Consider the following 17,213-nt stretch of genomic DNA (forward strand, 5'->3'; position numbering starts at 1 on the left):
GTAGCCCTGGTGAGATGATAACATTATTACAGGACAAATACATTATTTTCATATGACTGGATTTCTAATGTATGTTTAAGCCCTGCCTCTACTTCTGCCTCAGATGGGCTGTTGTTGTGAGAGATTACGTAGTGGCATGTATCCACACAGGGGATGCCCTGGCACTGGGTATAAAACATAGCAACTGGACTCGGGAGTGGTCAGACAGAGGAGGGGAGTCATGAGGGCTTCTCTAGACACACTCCTGCTTTCGTATGTGCACTTGACCTCCATGGTGTTCTCTGCATTCTCTGCTTTGTCTTCCTCACCGTCCACTTCTTGTGAGTTACAGGCACGGTTTAATCTCAGCAGAATGTATAAAGCCGGAGAGATTGTACTGGGTGGCATGTTTCCTATCTACTACCGGCCTGTCCTCCCTGACCTGTCTTTCACCTCCAAGCCACAGCAACACGCTTGCAAAGGGTGAGTATCAGAGACACAATAGCAAGCATAGGAAAACAGGGAACTTGTTTCGATAGATCGTACCATATTACTAGTTGATATGTATTTAAAGGACAACTTTAGTTTTTTACAACAAGGGTTCATATTTTAGATTGTAATTAAATAATATAAAAGATGAGTGTTAAAATGATTTAATTTACTTCTTTCTGTTGTTTTAGAGATTCTTATTTCAGTGTTTGGGGGCAGTGGCTAAATACGTCATTTTACACAGAATAAGCCCATTCCCAAGATACAACGCAACCTTTCATGGTTGGATGTGACTTGGGGGCTAGAAGTGTTACTGTAAATAGCAATAAAGAAACTGCTGGCTTATTGTGTCTAAAAATACATATGTTGCCACTTGTACGCATGCCCCCATGCGTACGCTTGCCCCACATTTTAGCACGGTAAATGCGATAAAACAATAGAACGAAGCAAATGAAATTTTTTTAACACTCACTTTTCTTTTCTCTAATTACAATCTAAAATATCAACCCTTGTTGTAAAAAAACAAAGTTGTCCTTTAAAAGTGTTCCACACAGTAATGTTTTGCGTGTTATAGTTTTCTCATAACAGGGTGGTGGTGGTCCCAGACCATGGCTTTTGCCATTAATGAAATCAACAGAAACGCCAACCTTCTACCCAACGTGACTCTGGGATATAGGATCTATGACAGTCCCCCGTTTGGAGGTGTCCCTGCAGCGATGGCATTGGTCAGTGGGAGAGAGAAGGTGTTTCGATTGGATGACAGCTGCGCTGGGTCCCCTCCAGTGCTGGGAACTGTGGCTGCAGCTACCTCGAGCACTATTCATGTCTCTAGACTATTAGGTTTGTACAGAGTGCCCATGGTAAGTTATACTTGAATCCCACTTTACCATCACTCATGTATATCTGATTCATTTAGGCTATACATAATTATTTATAAATCTAAAATACAGAGGTGGAAAGTACATTTACTCAAGTCCTGTACTGAAGTACAATCTTTAGGTATTTGTACTGTACTGTATTTCCAATGTCCAATACCTTTAGGCCTACTTTTACTCCACTACATCTTGGATCCAAATATTGTACTTTTACTCCAGTATTAACCACTTCAGCCTACATTTCGGCCATTTGAAAAAAGACAATCTACAGGCTGGTATTTTCAAAGGATTTGTATACATTTCAAATGTGAAATGGGACATTCTATATTGCAGTATTGATTATTTTACTTAAAATTGAGTGAGTACCTTTTCCACCACCACTAAAATTTCACAGGACAGAAACCTTGTATCTCCATTGATAGTTCATCTTCATATGTTGCTTTTTCATAAATTAATGCCCTATCATATTTGGACCATTGTGATTCACCCCTTTTGAGCTTGTCCATTCCATTTTCACAATGTGTTGAATGTTCATGTTTGAGAATCTTCACCTATATATGACCAAAAAAAGGGAGGCCAGGTTGAACTACTGAGAAATATTAACAAGAGCTTGTGACTATATAATAATTACATTTATCACAGCATTTATTTCCCGAAAAGGTTTCCACCCTCCACTGATATGCCTAATTTTGTTATTTGACCATTTACAAATCTAAAATATGATAGGGAATGGAAATTGTATTGTATTGTTTACAGCCTGAAATGCTGGGTCCCCTCCAGTGCTGTTGCAGCCATTTTGGACAGTTTGATTAATTTAACTGACAAATCTTGTTTGAGTTTTAACATAAAAGGTTGCCTACCCCTGTCCTAGCACTTCATTATCCCTGTAACCCTTCTTGCGAATTGATGCTGTTGATTGAACAAGGTATGGCTGTACAGACATCTTGGCACTCATTTTTTGTTTTTGTTTTCTAAGGTCTGCTTTGTGGTCATTTGTGCATTCTTAACTTGTAATGTTAAGAATGCAATAGACCTAATTAGATTTAGATGGATTGTTTTACCTGGTATCCTGTAGTTTCAGTGCTCATAATGTCGTCAGCCATCTTCGCAAGTGAAGGACGAACATGATAGATACATTATTCTATGTATGTGATCATTGACCTTGCTTATTGTAAGTCTACAACATTTTAAGTTTAGGGGACATCTCTCAAAACATGTGGTGTAATATTTTATTCAAAAATAGCAGATCTACAAGCTTGCGGCGCTTCACCGAGCTTGTATATTTACTATTTTTCAATAGCTAAAGTATAAAATAATTAAGGCCCTAGTAACTCAGTCCCACTTTTCCCCCCGGCTATGTGTCTTTGCCCAGGTCGGTATCATAGCCACCTGCACCTGTCTCAGTGAGAGGACCCAGTTCCCCTCTTTCTTCAGAACAATGCCAAGTGACTCCTTCCAGGTGAATATCTCTGCACACACAATATGTTGTCAATTATAGTTCATGTTTCACACGCTTAGCAAATATCTTCTATTACAGGGGTCAGCAACCTCTTTGACATGAAGTGCAAGGTTTTCATTTTTCTCGATTCTTTGTTTGTCATTTATTAAGTGAAATCAATATTACTTTCTCTGATTTCCCATGATGAATAGTCTAGCCCCGGGGTCTTCAACAGGGGGTCCGGGACACCTAGGGGGTCCACAAGAGTTAGAGGTTGTAGATCTAAGCCGTTGTGAGCTTGTAGATCTGCTATTTTCGGTGAAGTTGTTTGGTGTATAGGGAGGGAAAAAAGAGCAGACCCAGTTCAAAGCCAAAGGTCAAGTCTACTTAGCATTGATGGTTTAAGTGGTTAAATGTCTTAAAATACACATGTATCGTGATGCGTATCGTATCGCTATTAAATGTATCGTTACACCCCTACTAGCTCTGGTCCATCGCGTCACCTCCCGGTGACGCTCTGACAGACCCGTCGGCAAATGGCTAGACCCCAGTATCTCAGCCCCTCCAAGCGCTCAACTTCAGTCAAAATAAACAAAACTATTTCACAACTCACCAACCAAAGGTAGTTTTGCGCTGTTGAATGTCTATTCTCCGCGGTGGTGAACCCCTCAGCACCCCACCCACTCTGTAAAATACATTATTTTTGTCATGAAATAAAACGCACCCACCTCGAGCCACCTAGCGGCCACCGCAGATACAATGGTTAACAACCCGGAAATAAGCGGCGGTCGAGTTGGATGCACTTTATTTCATTTCATTTGCTTAGGGGTTCACCACCGCGGAGAATAGACTTTCAACAACGCAAAACTACCTTTGGTTTGGTGAGTAGTGAAGTACTTTTGTTTATTTTGACTGAAGTTGAGCGCTCTGAGGGGCTGAGATACTGGGGTCTAGCCATTTGCAGACGGGTCTGTCAGAGCGGCACCGGGAGGTGACGCGATGGACCAGAGCTACACCCCTACTATCCATGAATCTCTCTCAGCTAAGGGGTCCTTGGCCCGAAAGGACATTGAAGACCCCTATAAGCACTTATCCATTATTGATCCATTCCTTCATCAAACCAGGTGCGAGCCTTGCTCCAGATCATGAGGCGGTTCGGATGGACCTGGGTAGGACTGCTGTTTGTCGACGACGACTTTAGCCGTGAACCCGCCCAGTCCTTCCAGTCTGAGCTGGCCCGGTCCGGTCTGGGTTGCCTGGCGTATGCAGAGGTTCTGCCATATGACCTGGGACGCAGCGACCCGGCTATACTGACGAGGATCGTCACTGTGGTGAAGAGATCCACAGCTCGCGTGGTCATTGCGTTGGTATACGGGAACCATATGGTTAAGCTCGCGGAAGAGGTTGGTGCCATACAGTATGATTCATGTTCATTAAAGGACAAATTAGTTTTTTTTACAACAAGGGTTCATATTTTAGATTGTAATGAGAGAAAAGAAAAGGTGAGTGTTAAAATGTTTTCATGTACTTCTTTCTATTGTTTTAGCAATTTTAATTACTTTGATTTCAGTGCATGGGGGCATGCGTGCAAGTGCCCAAATGTGTCTTTTTATACAACATAAGCTAGCCGGCAATTTCTTTATTACTATTTAGAGTAAAACTACTAGCCCCCATAAGTCACATCTGCCCATGAAAGATTGTGGTGCATCTTGGGATTTGGGAATGGGCTTATTGTATTTAAAAATACATATTCCACTTGCACGCATGCCCCAAACCACTGAAATCAATGTCATTAAAATCGCTAAACCAATAAATGAAAATGTTTTAACACTCTTTAGGAATCTTGTCTGTTCTATGATTACAATCTAAAATATTAATCCTTGTTGTAAAAAAAACTAAGTTGTCCTTCATAGTTACATTTGGACGTAAAGATGCAGTTTGGTTGAAATGTAACTGCGAGCACATTTTACAGGTGGTAAAGCAGAATGTGACAGGTCTGCAGTGGATAGCCACGTGGCACTGGGCAGTCTATACTGTGCTCCAGTCTCCTCACTTCATGCCGTACTTAGGAGGCACCCTGGGTTTGGCCATCCGTCGAGGAGAGATACCAGGGCTCCATGACTACGCCTTAAACATCCACCCGAACAACGACCCTGACTACAGACATGAACACAGCATGGTATGTACGCATATGTATGCATATGGAGTCTCCAGACTCCACCGTAGCCCATTGCACTTGACCTTGAATACCGCCTAGTCCATACATGGGCAACTGGTGGCCCAGGGGCCACATGCAGCCCCCACCTTCACTTAATGCGGCCCACAGGTTAATACCGGAATACTGATATACAGCTCTTCAGCTCTTACAATTCCAAAAATTACCAACTTTAATTCCGTCAGTATATATATATATATATTATTATTTTTTATGTTCAATGTATTTGGGTTCATAAAGTTAACATGAGTGTATAACTAAATGCGTTTGAAATTAAATCAAGATGTTACATTTCAGGATTACAATTAAAAAATAACAAAAAATAATTCAGGATTCCAATTCAAAAGATCTGCGATGCGTTTTGAGCTTGTAGATCTGCTATTTTTGCTTCTTTTGTATGAGATACTAGAATGACAAAGTAGGACGTAGCAATATGCATTGTGGCCCTCTGGAGTGAAGGTGGAAATATAGTGGCCCTCTCAATCATCAAAGTTGCCCACCCCTGGCCTAGTCTTATGCAAAGGTTAAATGCAATTTAGATAGCATGTTATTTAGACAGGTGCCAGGTCCATAAAACTAAAAACCGTCAAGACCCCAGCCTACCACACCAGAAAAATAGTTTGCTCCCCGTTCCGTTTTTCTCATAGTGCAACATATATCCTACATTGATCTCCAGTCTTGATGGTGTTTCTTCTTCAGGTGAAGCAGTTTTGGGAGCACACATTTCAGTGTAAATTTGCACCCCTTCCGCCAGAGTGGGTGGATGCTGGTGGACGGGTGTGTACTGGACAGGAGGACCTGGCAACAGCAGAGACCTCCATGTTGGACGTGTCTGCGCTCAGAATCGTGTATGATGTGTACAAGGCTGTGTATGCCCTGGCCCACGCCCTCCATGACATGTTACAATGTGTGCCAGGAAGAGGGCCTTTCATCGGGCACAGCTGTGCCAGTCTGCAGACGATACAGCCATGGCAGGTGTTAATTAGTTCACAGTTTGCCCTGTTAATGTTTCTAGTCAAATTGAATAAGTTCATGATATTGGTAACAATAAACAGGTATTATAACATTTCATATAACTAGAAGTTTGCGGCCCTTTGGGCCGCTCACATCTAGAGATCGTGTCCGATTTGCAGGCGCTCACAGCTATGTTGCAGCAGTGATCCAACTGATATGGCCATAGCTGTATCTGTCAGTCCTTGCACACTTTCCCACATGTCCCTAGTATCCAGTTGTCCAGGTGCCCACCTCTCCAAGTGCCCACATGTCCCTAGTGCCCAGTATTCCAGGTGCCCACCTCTGCAAGTGCCCACACGTCCCAAGTGCCCAGTTTTCCAGGTGCCCAACTCTCCAAGTGCCCACATGTCCCTAGTGCTGTGTTGTCCAGGTGGTCACCTCTCCAAGCACCACCTACAGGCCAAAAAGGCCCTGACTGTGTAGGGCCCTAGGCAGCCACCTAGGCCCGGCCCTGCACCGCCTACTGTGTGATGCACAGTCCGGCCCTGCACCACCTACTGTGTGATGCCCCAGTCTGGCCTTGCACCGCTTACTGTGTGGGGGCCCAGTCCGGCCCTGCACCGCCTACTGTGTGGTGCCCGAGTCCGGCCCTGCACCGCCTACTGTATGGGGGCCCAGTCCGGCCCTGCACCGCCTACTGTGTGGGGGCCCAGTCCGGCCCTGCACCGCCTACTGTGTGGGGGCCCAGTCCGGCCCTGCACCGCCTACTGTGTGGGGGCCCAGTCCGGCCCTGCACCGCCTACTGTGTGGGGGCCCAGTCCGGCCCTGCACCGCCTACTGTGTGGGGGCCCAGTCCGGCCCTGCACCGCTTACTGTGTGGGGGCCCAGTCCGGCCCTGCACCGCCTACTGTGTGGGGGCCCAGTCCGGCCCTGCACCGCCTACTGTGTGGGGGCCCAGTCTGGCCCTGCACCGCTTACTGTGTGTGGGCCCAGTCCAGCCCTGCACCGCCTACTGTGTGCTATTTTCCTATGGATTTTGACTTGCATTGGTATGCCTTGAGCAAAACATGTTTGAAAACCTCTGTAATTCAACAGTCCCTTACTTTTTTACCCATTCTAGCTTTTGTATTACCTGGAAAAGGTCAACTTCACCACATCATTTGGTGATGATGTAACATTTGATGAGAATGGTGATGCTTTACCAATCTATGATGTCATCAACTTGGCGTGGCTCCCTGACGGAAGCACAAAGGCTCAGAATGTAGGCGTGTTCAAGAAGTCAGCCTCCACAGGAGAAGAACTCATCCTTGATGAAAACAGAATCTTCTGGAACTTTGAATCCAAAAAGGTCACATTCACTTTCTACAATAGCTAATGTTGAGCTAATGGTGTGAATATAATCTAAAATGATTGCCCAGACATGGGTGTACGCCAACGTGTAAGTGATATTTATCAAGCCGATCATCAGCTGTATAGGATCACGGCTGCTGATCCTTGTGTTCATCTGGTCTGTCCTTAAATATGGTCTGGTCTGTCCTTAAATATTCTTGAAACACCCAGATTTTACGACATGAACAAGCGGAATACGACCAAACAACATATGGAAAGCCAATAGGAAACAGTTCCATGTCCGCAGTGTACACACACACACACACACATACACACACACACGCACACGCACACGCACACGCACATGCACATACTTGCAAGGCCAACTGAGCAGCATTTTTGCGACCGTAGGTCGCATTTACTATCAAACCCTGCACAAACTGTGAGTGAGTCCGTCAGTCCGTCAGTCTGTCCGTCACACCTCACACGTCACACTCTTGCCCTGCTCATATCTCCGCAACCGTTGCCCCGATCCATGCCAAATTTTGCACACACGTTCCTTACCTGCCAAACTACAACCTCCAAGGACCCCCGGAGCTCCAGGGACCCCCAGCTCCCTGGGGGACCCCCAGATGTAAAAAATGACCAAATGTGCTAAACTGACCAAATGACCACCCCGACGGGGCTGCTCATGGGGAATTCCCGGGGACCACCCACTCCTGGTGCTCCAGAACGGATGCAAAAGTGGTGGCGCCCCCAGTGGAGGACCCCCTACACTGCAGCTCACATAAAATGCCGTAACTCCGGCTAGGAGCGACCGGGACAGCCGGGGCCGGTACCTATTCGTCCGCCTTGCCGGCGCGGAGACCCCACCCCTCATTTCTCACATGGCCCTCTTCTAGCGCCACCATGAGGCCGATTCTTGCAAAACACATTTTTGGACACTGCTCCTACAATTTTTGCCCTAAAATCACGCAAATCGGTACACAGTGTCTACACTCATCCCATCAACATGAATCTCTCCCATATAGCGCCACCTCCAGGCCGATTTTTAAAAACACATTTTTGGACACTGCTCCTACAGATTTTGCCCTAAAATCACGAAAATCACTACACAGTATGTCTACACTCATGTCATCAACATGGATCAGGAAGATTTTGGCAAAACACATTTTTGCCCTATTTGTGGAGATATGTCACCTACGGTCGCTTATCTCCCGATTAGGGAGCCTTACTGGTATTACACTGTGGAAACAGCAGTCTTTGACAGTGAGATTACCATTTATTCCGTAACGGTACAATATGTCAATGACACCAGTCACATCGTCATGAATGGAACACGTTTGTATATTCATTTAACTCATCACCAACAAGCGTTCGAGTTCGAGTTAGGTTACACTAAAATAAAGCAATCGAGACATGGGCTGCCGTGACACCACGTTAATGAGAGTGGCAGTCATAATCTGAACGTGATTGGGGTGATTGATGACTGAATGCATAAATATTAATGGATGAGGACTGGTGTGTGGTGGGATGGTTATATCGCCGATCTCCTGGTGGCCCAAATAAAACCGGCACAAACTGTCAGTCAGTCTGTCTGTCTGTCTGTCTGTCTGTCTGTCTGTCTGTCTGTCTGTCTGTCTGTCTGTCTGTCCGTCTGTCTGTCACACCTCACACGTCACACTATTGCCCTGCTCATATCTCCGCAACCGTTGCCCCGATCCATGCCAAATTTTGCACACACGCTCCTTGGCTGCCAAACTACAACCTCCAAGGACCCCCGGAGCTCCAGGGATCCCCAGGTCCCTGGGGGACCCCCAGATGTAAAAAATGACCAAATGTGCAAAAATGACCAAATGACCACCCCAACGGGGCTGCTCACGGGGAATTCCCGGGGACCACCGACTCCTGGTGCTCCAGAACGGATGCAGAAGTGGTGGCGCCCCCAGTGGAGGACCCCCTCCACTGCAGCTCACATAAAATGCCGTAACTCGGGCTAGGAGGGTCCGGGAGAGCCGGGGACGGTACCTATTCGTCCGCCAAGGCAACGCGGACACCCCACCCCTCATTTCTCACATGGCCCTGTTCTAGCGCCACCATGAGGCCGATTTTTAAAACACATTTTTGGACACTGCTCCTACAGTTTTTGCCCTAAAATCACGCAAATCGCTACACAGTATGTCTACACTCATCCCATCACCATGAATCTGTCCCATATAACGCCACCTTCAGGCCGATTTTTAAAAACACATTTTTGGACACTGCTCCTACAGATTTTGCCCTAAAATCACGAAGATCACTACACAGCATGTCTACACTCATGTCATCAACATGGATCAGGAAGATTTTGGAAAAACAAATTTTTGCCCTATTTGTGGAGATAAGCGACCTACGGTCGCTTATCTCCCGATTAGGGAGTCTTACTGGTTACCTGCACTGGACACAGGTTTGGAGCGTCAGGTTTCTATCCTCAACACAGGTTGCACATAACTCCAGAGGATGTAGCTACTGCTAGTTTGTAGATGAAAAGATTCAGATCCAGATCTGCAATCAGCAAACCAGGCCTGGTGGAGATATGTGCTCCGAGGAGAACACCTTCCCACGTTTAGACTGAAATTGATCACTGTTGCTTTCCTGTGTAGCCTCCTCGGTCAGTATGCAGTGAGAGCTGTTCCCCTGGAACCCGTCTGGCCAGAAGGAAAGGGGAACCTGTCTGCTGCTTTGACTGCATTGCTTGTTCTGAGGGAGAGATCAGCAATGAGACTGGTAGGTTCACATTTTGTATCTATGTATAGTAGTAGAGCATCATTAGGACAATACTGTCTATCTAACCTCGCCCTCTTTGTCAGATTCTACAGAGTGCACCGGTTGTCCAGAGGACTTCTGGTCCAATCCCCGGCATGACCACTGTGTCCACAAGAGCGTGGAGTTCCTCTCCTTCCACGAGCCCCTGGGTATCTCCTTGATCACCATCTCGTTGCTGGGCACACTTCTGTGCGCCGTCGTCCTGGGAATCTTCATCCATCACCGAGACACGCCCATGGTGCGCGCCAACAACTCAGAACTCAGCTTCCAACTGTTGCTTTCGCTCAAACTGTGTTTCCTGTGCTCCCTGCTGTTCATTGGTCGTCCCAGAATGTGGACCTGCCAGCTGAGACACGCAGTGTTTGGGATCAGTTTTGTTCTGTGTGTTTCCTGTATCTTGGTAAAGACTATGGTGGTGTTGGTGGTGTTCAAGGCCTCCAAGCCCGGGGCTGTGGACGTATTGAGGTTCTTCGGTGCCGTGCAGCAGAGAGGAACAGTTCTGGTTCTCACTTTTATCCAGGGAATTATCTGCATAGCTTGGCTCGTCTGTGCTTCACCAACGCCTCATAAAAACACACAATACCGCAGCGATAAGATAGTCTATGAGTGTGACGTGGGATCAACGGTTGGGTTTGCAGTGCTACTGGGTTATATTGGTCTACTGGCGCTCCTCAGTTTCCTTCTTGCATTCATGGCGAGGAATCTTCCAGACAACTTCAACGAAGCCAAGTTGATAACGTTCAGCATGTTGATCTTCTGTGCCGTGTGGATCGCCTTCGTCCCGGCGTACGTCAGCTCCCCGGGCAAATATGCGGATGTGGTGGAGGTGTTTGCTATTCTGGCGTCTAGTTTTGGTCTGTTGTTGGCGTTGTTTGGACCAAAGTGTTATATAATCCTTTTGAAACCTGAGAGAAACACTAAGAAGTCCATCATGGGTCGTGGTGCCACCAAGACGTAGTACAGTGGTTCATCCACGGTTCTATTGTGAAAATAGCAGATCTACATGCTCAAACGCCTCGCAACGCGAGGCGTTGTGAGCATGTAGATGGGCTATTTTCACAATTTCTGCCCCTAATATTTGACAAGTTTAATTTGTCATTTTTGGATAGCCTTCGTCCCGGCGTACGTCAGCTCCCCGGGCAAATATGCGGATGTGGTGGAGGTGTTTGCTATTCTAGCGTCAAGTGTGTGTGTGTGTGTGTGTGTGTGTGTGTGTGTGTGTGTGTGTGTGTATAACATGCACCTCATTGGTATTTGGAATGGACACCCATTTCATCCAGAATGCATATTCATCAGATGATACGACCTTAAATACTCAGCTCTAAATGTGTCAAATAAAATCACACCTGTGCGAAGTGAGCATGCAAACACCCGTGCAGATCTCATTGTTTGTGGTGAATGAGGAGGAGTTGGATATGTTGTAGACTTGGCTGCAATGTGAGTCTTTTAATGTGTATGAGAAAAAAAGACATGAAAAAACATGAATAAAAAGATACAATTATAAGTGATGTATGTATAGTTGTTGTGACCGAAGGTCGCAGTTTACCATGAGAAATGTCACAGCTTGTCTCCGTGTAGAAGTGTAGACGTGTATACGGTCTATGGGCAAACCCGTAGAATGTGTCATCATGATGTCATCATGCTCTGATGTCACAGTGATGTCAGGAGAACCACTCTTCCAGAACTGTGCAGAGAGGACTGCATTGAATTCAAAAGAACCGATCACATTACAAGATCAAAGCTATGACAAAACTATGACATCACAATATAACAAACTAAGACACTATCCAGAATGCAATGAAACAGGTAACACATAGCAGAGAACAGAACAGCTTTTGATTGAAACATAGGAAGTGAAGTGAAACATAGTAGGAGCGGTTTGCACCGGACACAAATGTGCTCAGTCAGGATGCTATAATTTGAAGTCTTTCACAGGATAGGTTATCGTTCATTCATCGGGAGGATACCTCATCCAAAAAGGCTTTCAGGATTCAAATTCAAAAGTAGCAAAAATAGCCGATCTACAAGCTCAAAACGGGTTGTATTTTGAGCTCTTGGATCTGCCGCCCCTCCCCCCTTAGTAGGCCTACCTTTATTCAAGTATTTACATGTTTAATAATAATAATTCTCCAGCATTACATCTCATCTCAGATGCAAATATTAATTTATTATTATTTAGATTATTGATACAAAACATAGGCTACAGTAGGCTATTGATTGAGTGATAAATGATGGTTATTATCATTAGGTCTATCATTGGCCTATAGGGTAATCTGCTCAACAGGCACAGCACATATAAAGATTCGGTTTTTTGCTTTTTTTAAATGACAAAATGTTTCATGTTCAAGTCATAGAGTTTATTATTATTTTAGGCGAACAGATGAGCACTTTGATCAGCGGTCTCTTCTGCGTGACATATGTGACTGCTCCTTGTTTAACTATCCCCCTGTTGTGGTTTCTCGTGACGTATGCCACCACTCCGTCTTTGCAACCCTCGTCAGCAACCAGTGTGCAGTGTTGCCATGGCTGCACTGTTATAAGTGACTTTGGACCATGTTCTTTCTGTGAAGTTGCTTGTAAAAATGTGTAGTTGCAGTTTGTGGGGCTTGTTTCTCAATGTTGTTTAACCCAGTGGTTCCCAAATTAAAATGTATTAAAATATAATTTTGTGTACCACATATTTTGATAATAGCAGATCTAGCTCTCTCACAACGCGTCCACGCTGTGAGAGCTTGTAGATCGTCTATTTTTAAATAGCCAATGTAGTTTAAAGCATTGGTTCTCAAAGTGGGGTCTGGGGACTCCCAGGGGTCCTTGAGGGTGTTCAGGGGCCCAAATGAAAGTTAGGAACCAAATGGACTTTATGGGTCTGTAACTCTCAGAAAGAGTACAAATGGAACCACATGGCCAAAACGGGTCCATTTGTATGTTAAATTATACGTTAGATTTTACATTATAAATTGGGGTCTCAGAGATAGAAATGCCATTAAATGAGGGTCCGTAGCTTTAGCCTAATGCATGTCAAACTGGGGGTCCTTGAAATTCAAATTCACTGCTAGCTGTAAAAATCTTCTCTTTGGGGGTCCCTGGCATATCTTTTCAAATGCGGGTCCGGTCCGTGGGCTAATAATTTTCATTTTGGGGGCCATTGACATATAGTTTGAGAACCACTCTTTGCTCATTTGGCCTACTACAGCAGTGGCTCCCAAATGTTTTAGCCCAATTAAGGCCTAAAAGAGAAATTAGACATTTGCCTGGACCCAAACTATAGTGAAAATCTCAACTTCTTAAACATTTGTTTTCTAATTTAAGTAATGTTGATGATTTGCCTTTGATTTATTTGTGAAATTACTGAAGAAAAAAAAAACATTGAATTTGTTAAATACGTAAAAGAAAATAGGCTTTTTAAAATGCCTTTTTAAAATGTATTATAGTCTAATAATTAAAAAAACTAAATGTAGCAAAGAAAAAAATTAAGGGACCCACACAAATATGTCGGTGGCCCACAAATGGGTCCCGACCCAGTGTTTGGCAACCAGTTTGCTTCCTTTGGGGTGGTTTTATTTTCATAGACTCTCGTTGCTTATTTCTCTCATCTCACAAAATCTGGCAACACGGCCGGTACGTGTGTCACTTCCATTCTCTTCCGGGTCGTCGGTCAGTTCATCACACACGTTTCATTCAGAAGCAGAGACGCACACAGTCAGACAGCAGAGTTTTATTAATATTAATAAACAAAACGCCTGTAATTCCAGCACCATGATGGACGAGCAGGTGTGTGAATACACGAGCAGGCTGCAGGAGCAGGTGAGACGTTCTACTGTAAAACATGCTAAACGATGCTAACACGGTCTGTTTGTGTTTGGAAACGTGTGCTGCTTGGATGCTGAAGATGATGTAACCTCTGTGTGGTCACTAGTTATACTGGCACACAGTATGTTATATTTTAAACAGTGGTGGGAAAAGTGTTCACATTCTTTAGATGTACTCTGTTACAAGTAAAAGACTGGAATTCAATGTGTACCTGAATACAAGTATGAAAGTATTGGCATCAAAAAGTACCAAAAATAAAAGTACAAAATGTTTGGAAATAGCAGATCTACAAGCTTGTAGATTGACTATTTTCAAATAGACATGGTATACAAGGCTAAAGTGGTTCATGTATGTTTTATAATTGTATAATGTATATCTGCAAAATAACTAGTAACTAAAGTTTTCAAATAAATGTAGTGGAGTAGAAATGTAGTGGAGATATTTGGATCTCAGACTCAGATCCAAATATCCAGTATTTGGATCTGAGATGTAGTGGAGAAGAAGTAAAAGTATTGGAAATACTCAACTAAAGTACAAATACCTCAAAATTGTACTTATATAAGTACAGTACTTAAGTAAATGTACTTAGTTTCTTTACACCACTGAATATGTTATATTTTAAATGGCTAATTATGTTTGTTTAGTATTAATAATCTGACTATTAAAGTAACTATGGAGCTGTTAAGTATGACATCATTTTGTAGGCAGAGGAGAATTTCTGCCCCCAGTTTCCGTGAATCTTTTTACTATTTTTACTACTAACACATTTTTCTTCTCTTTGTTGTTGAAAGGAAAGTGTTAGAATTATACTTTAGTCGTTATTTTTGTCTCGGATCTGTTGAAATAGCGAGGGACAGAAAATGCTCTGGGTACAGAGTTCTCCTCTGCCTACAAAATGATGTCACGGCGTAAAAGCCCCATAGTAACAAAGGCTTCGTAATTGAATATAAAAGTACAACATTTAGCCTCTGAGATGTCTATAAACTATATAAACTCTTGTGAGAGACCTAAGCCATCCAAATCATAAGCCAAATCTTGCCAGAGCCAATTCTCTCCAAAAACATCTCTCATTGGCATGTAGCCGCAAATTGCAACACTAGATTTTTTTTTTATCGGATAAATCTAGGGTTGCAATACCTCCCATAGGCAGCCAATGCATCAAAACAGTTTTTTTGCCATCTGATTGTATTAAACAACGTCAAACTCACCAATATTGGGGCTGTATGGAAAGCTTGGAGTATCCTCTTTCTATCTGCAAAGTGTTTGTTTCAGAAGACATGTTTTTTTTAAGTGTTGAACTTCGGAAGCGCTCGTCTTTTATAACACCATGTTCCGCTGCCTCCTGCATTAGGCTATGTGACATTTAGAACCAGCTGGTACACAGGACCTCTGAGTGACTTCCCACGAGCGCTTCCAAACTCCAGCACCTGGAAAAAATAATCACCTGAACTGGATTTCTTGATAGAAAGTAGGGATGGTCCGATCAGGTTTTTTGGAACCGATCACCGAGCACCGATCACAAAAGTTTGATCACCCGATACCGATCAATCACCGATCCGATCAAGTTTTTATTTATATATTATTTATATTTTCTAAATGTTAATGTTTTAACTTTAATTAATTAATTCACTCATGAATTCATTTATATATTTGCCTTATAGTTATTTACCAGCATTACTAAGTATTTATTATCATTAGCAGTAACTAATTATTCCTTCAGCACTGTGGAAATCAATACCCCAAAATGGCCTCAAGTGGGCATACTGAACGGCTGGTTGATCGGATGCACCGATCGGATCGGATCGGTGAATTTACCTTTTGATCTAAACCACCGATTATCGCCGATCACGCTTTGATCGGCCCGATCCGATCCATTGCCGATTGATCGGTAACATCTCTAATAGAAAGTAGCTCATAACATGTCTACGGCTACGCTGGGTTTTTCTGAAACAAACACTTTGCAGATATAAAGAGGTTTCCATACAGCCCCAATATTGGTGAGTTTGACGTTGTTTAATACAATTAGATAGCAAAAAAAAAACAAAAAAACGTTTTGATGCATTGGCTGCCTATGGGAGGTATTGCAACCCTAGATTCAACTGATTAAAAAAAAATGTAGTGTTGCTTGCGGCTAATTGGCATGTTGAGTTTGAAACAATGTCCAGCACTCCCAAAAAGCAAAACAAAAGCTCCAAGTAGATTTCTATTTGACTTGGACACGGTTTTCCTCTTTTTTTAATGAGTGGGAGACAGTTTTCAGTAGGCCTGTGACGATTCACTTTTTCCCGATTCGATTCGATTTCGATTCATAGGGTGACGATTCGATTATATCACGATTATTGTGTTTTCCTGCGATTTGCGATTCGAATCACGATTATTGCGATTTTTCCCCCAAAATTACAGCTTTTTTATATTGAAACATTTTAAAACAATTCTAAACAATATAAAACATTAAAAGTTGAATCATATACTTCAAATCAATGCAGCCAAATAAAGTCAGTCAATCTTTCTGACATTTATTTCAGCCAAAGTGCCAGTGGTACAACATTACAACAACATGTTCCTGGTCAAGATGCCAGAAAACACAGAACACAACAGTCATAAAAAAAAAGAAAAAGAAATCGCTGTGCTGCAGGCCTACAGCATTGTGCTAGCTTTAGCCATAACATGACATCCTCATGACCTAAAACTGTTCCTTTAGGACCTGTACTTACTCTGACCGAAAGTGGTTATTTCACCTTCAGGTTAATTAAATAAATAAAATCGGGAAAATTGATTCTGAACGTTGAAAATCGATTACTTGAATCGCCAGCATTAACATCACGATAATATAGTGAATCGATTTTTTTTGCACAGGCCTAGTTTTCAGTTTCATTCTGAGTAGAAGAAAAAGGGAGTGTTTTGCACATCCATACAAGCTGTCACTGGGTGGGGCATGACTATATCTCTGTGTGTGTGTGTGTGTGTGTGTGTGTGTGTGTGTGTGTGTGTGTGTGTGTGTGTGTGTGTGTGTGTGTGTGTGTGTGTAGAATAGAAAGGAAAAAGGTTTCTAAATCACGTAAAATCACGCACGCACGCACGCGCTGTGTGTGTGTGTGTGTGTGTGTGTGTGTGTGTGTGTGTGTGTGTGTGTGTGTGTTTTACTGTGTAAAATCAAATAAGTACATTTATCAACTATGTGTGTTCTTATCAGGTGAAGATCATTACAGTGACCATGACCCTTATCTTTGCTTGTTGCATGATGCAATAATGCATTATATACCGTGTTCCAGTTGTATATAAGCCCACGGCCCACGCGCATAGACAGTCACACAAT

At 43.4% G+C, this 17,213-nt stretch overlaps 2 protein-coding genes across 2 annotated transcripts in view; both read left to right on the plus strand.

The window, feature by feature from the left end:
• Positions 1-1,076: 1,076 nt before the first annotated feature.
• On the plus strand, positions 1,077-11,042 carry LOC308304906 (extracellular calcium-sensing receptor-like; the record flags this gene model as incomplete). Its single annotated transcript, XM_080749531.1, has 8 exons — positions 1,077-1,328; positions 2,716-2,802; positions 3,906-4,148; positions 4,754-4,960; positions 5,696-5,971; positions 7,071-7,298; positions 9,922-10,045; positions 10,129-11,042. 8 exons carry the CDS (start codon positions 1,077-1,079, stop codon positions 11,040-11,042), a joined length of 2,331 nt encoding a protein of 776 aa, XP_080605657.1.
• Positions 11,043-13,756: 2,714 nt separating this feature from the next.
• The window catches only part of rars1 (arginyl-tRNA synthetase 1), a 36,277-nt gene continuing 32,820 nt past the window's right edge, over positions 13,757-17,213 (plus strand). The window contains exon 1 of the mRNA XM_080749719.1: positions 13,757-13,891. Coding sequence (XP_080605845.1) covers positions 13,844-13,891 — 48 coding nt within the window. The 5' untranslated portion in view covers positions 13,757-13,843. The remainder of the gene's footprint in view (positions 13,892-17,213) is intronic.

This window comes from Nannobrachium achirus, assembly GCF_963921795.1.
Source record: "Nannobrachium achirus genome assembly, chromosome: 19".
NCBI classification, from domain to species: domain Eukaryota; kingdom Metazoa; phylum Chordata; class Actinopteri; order Myctophiformes; family Myctophidae; genus Nannobrachium; species Nannobrachium achirus.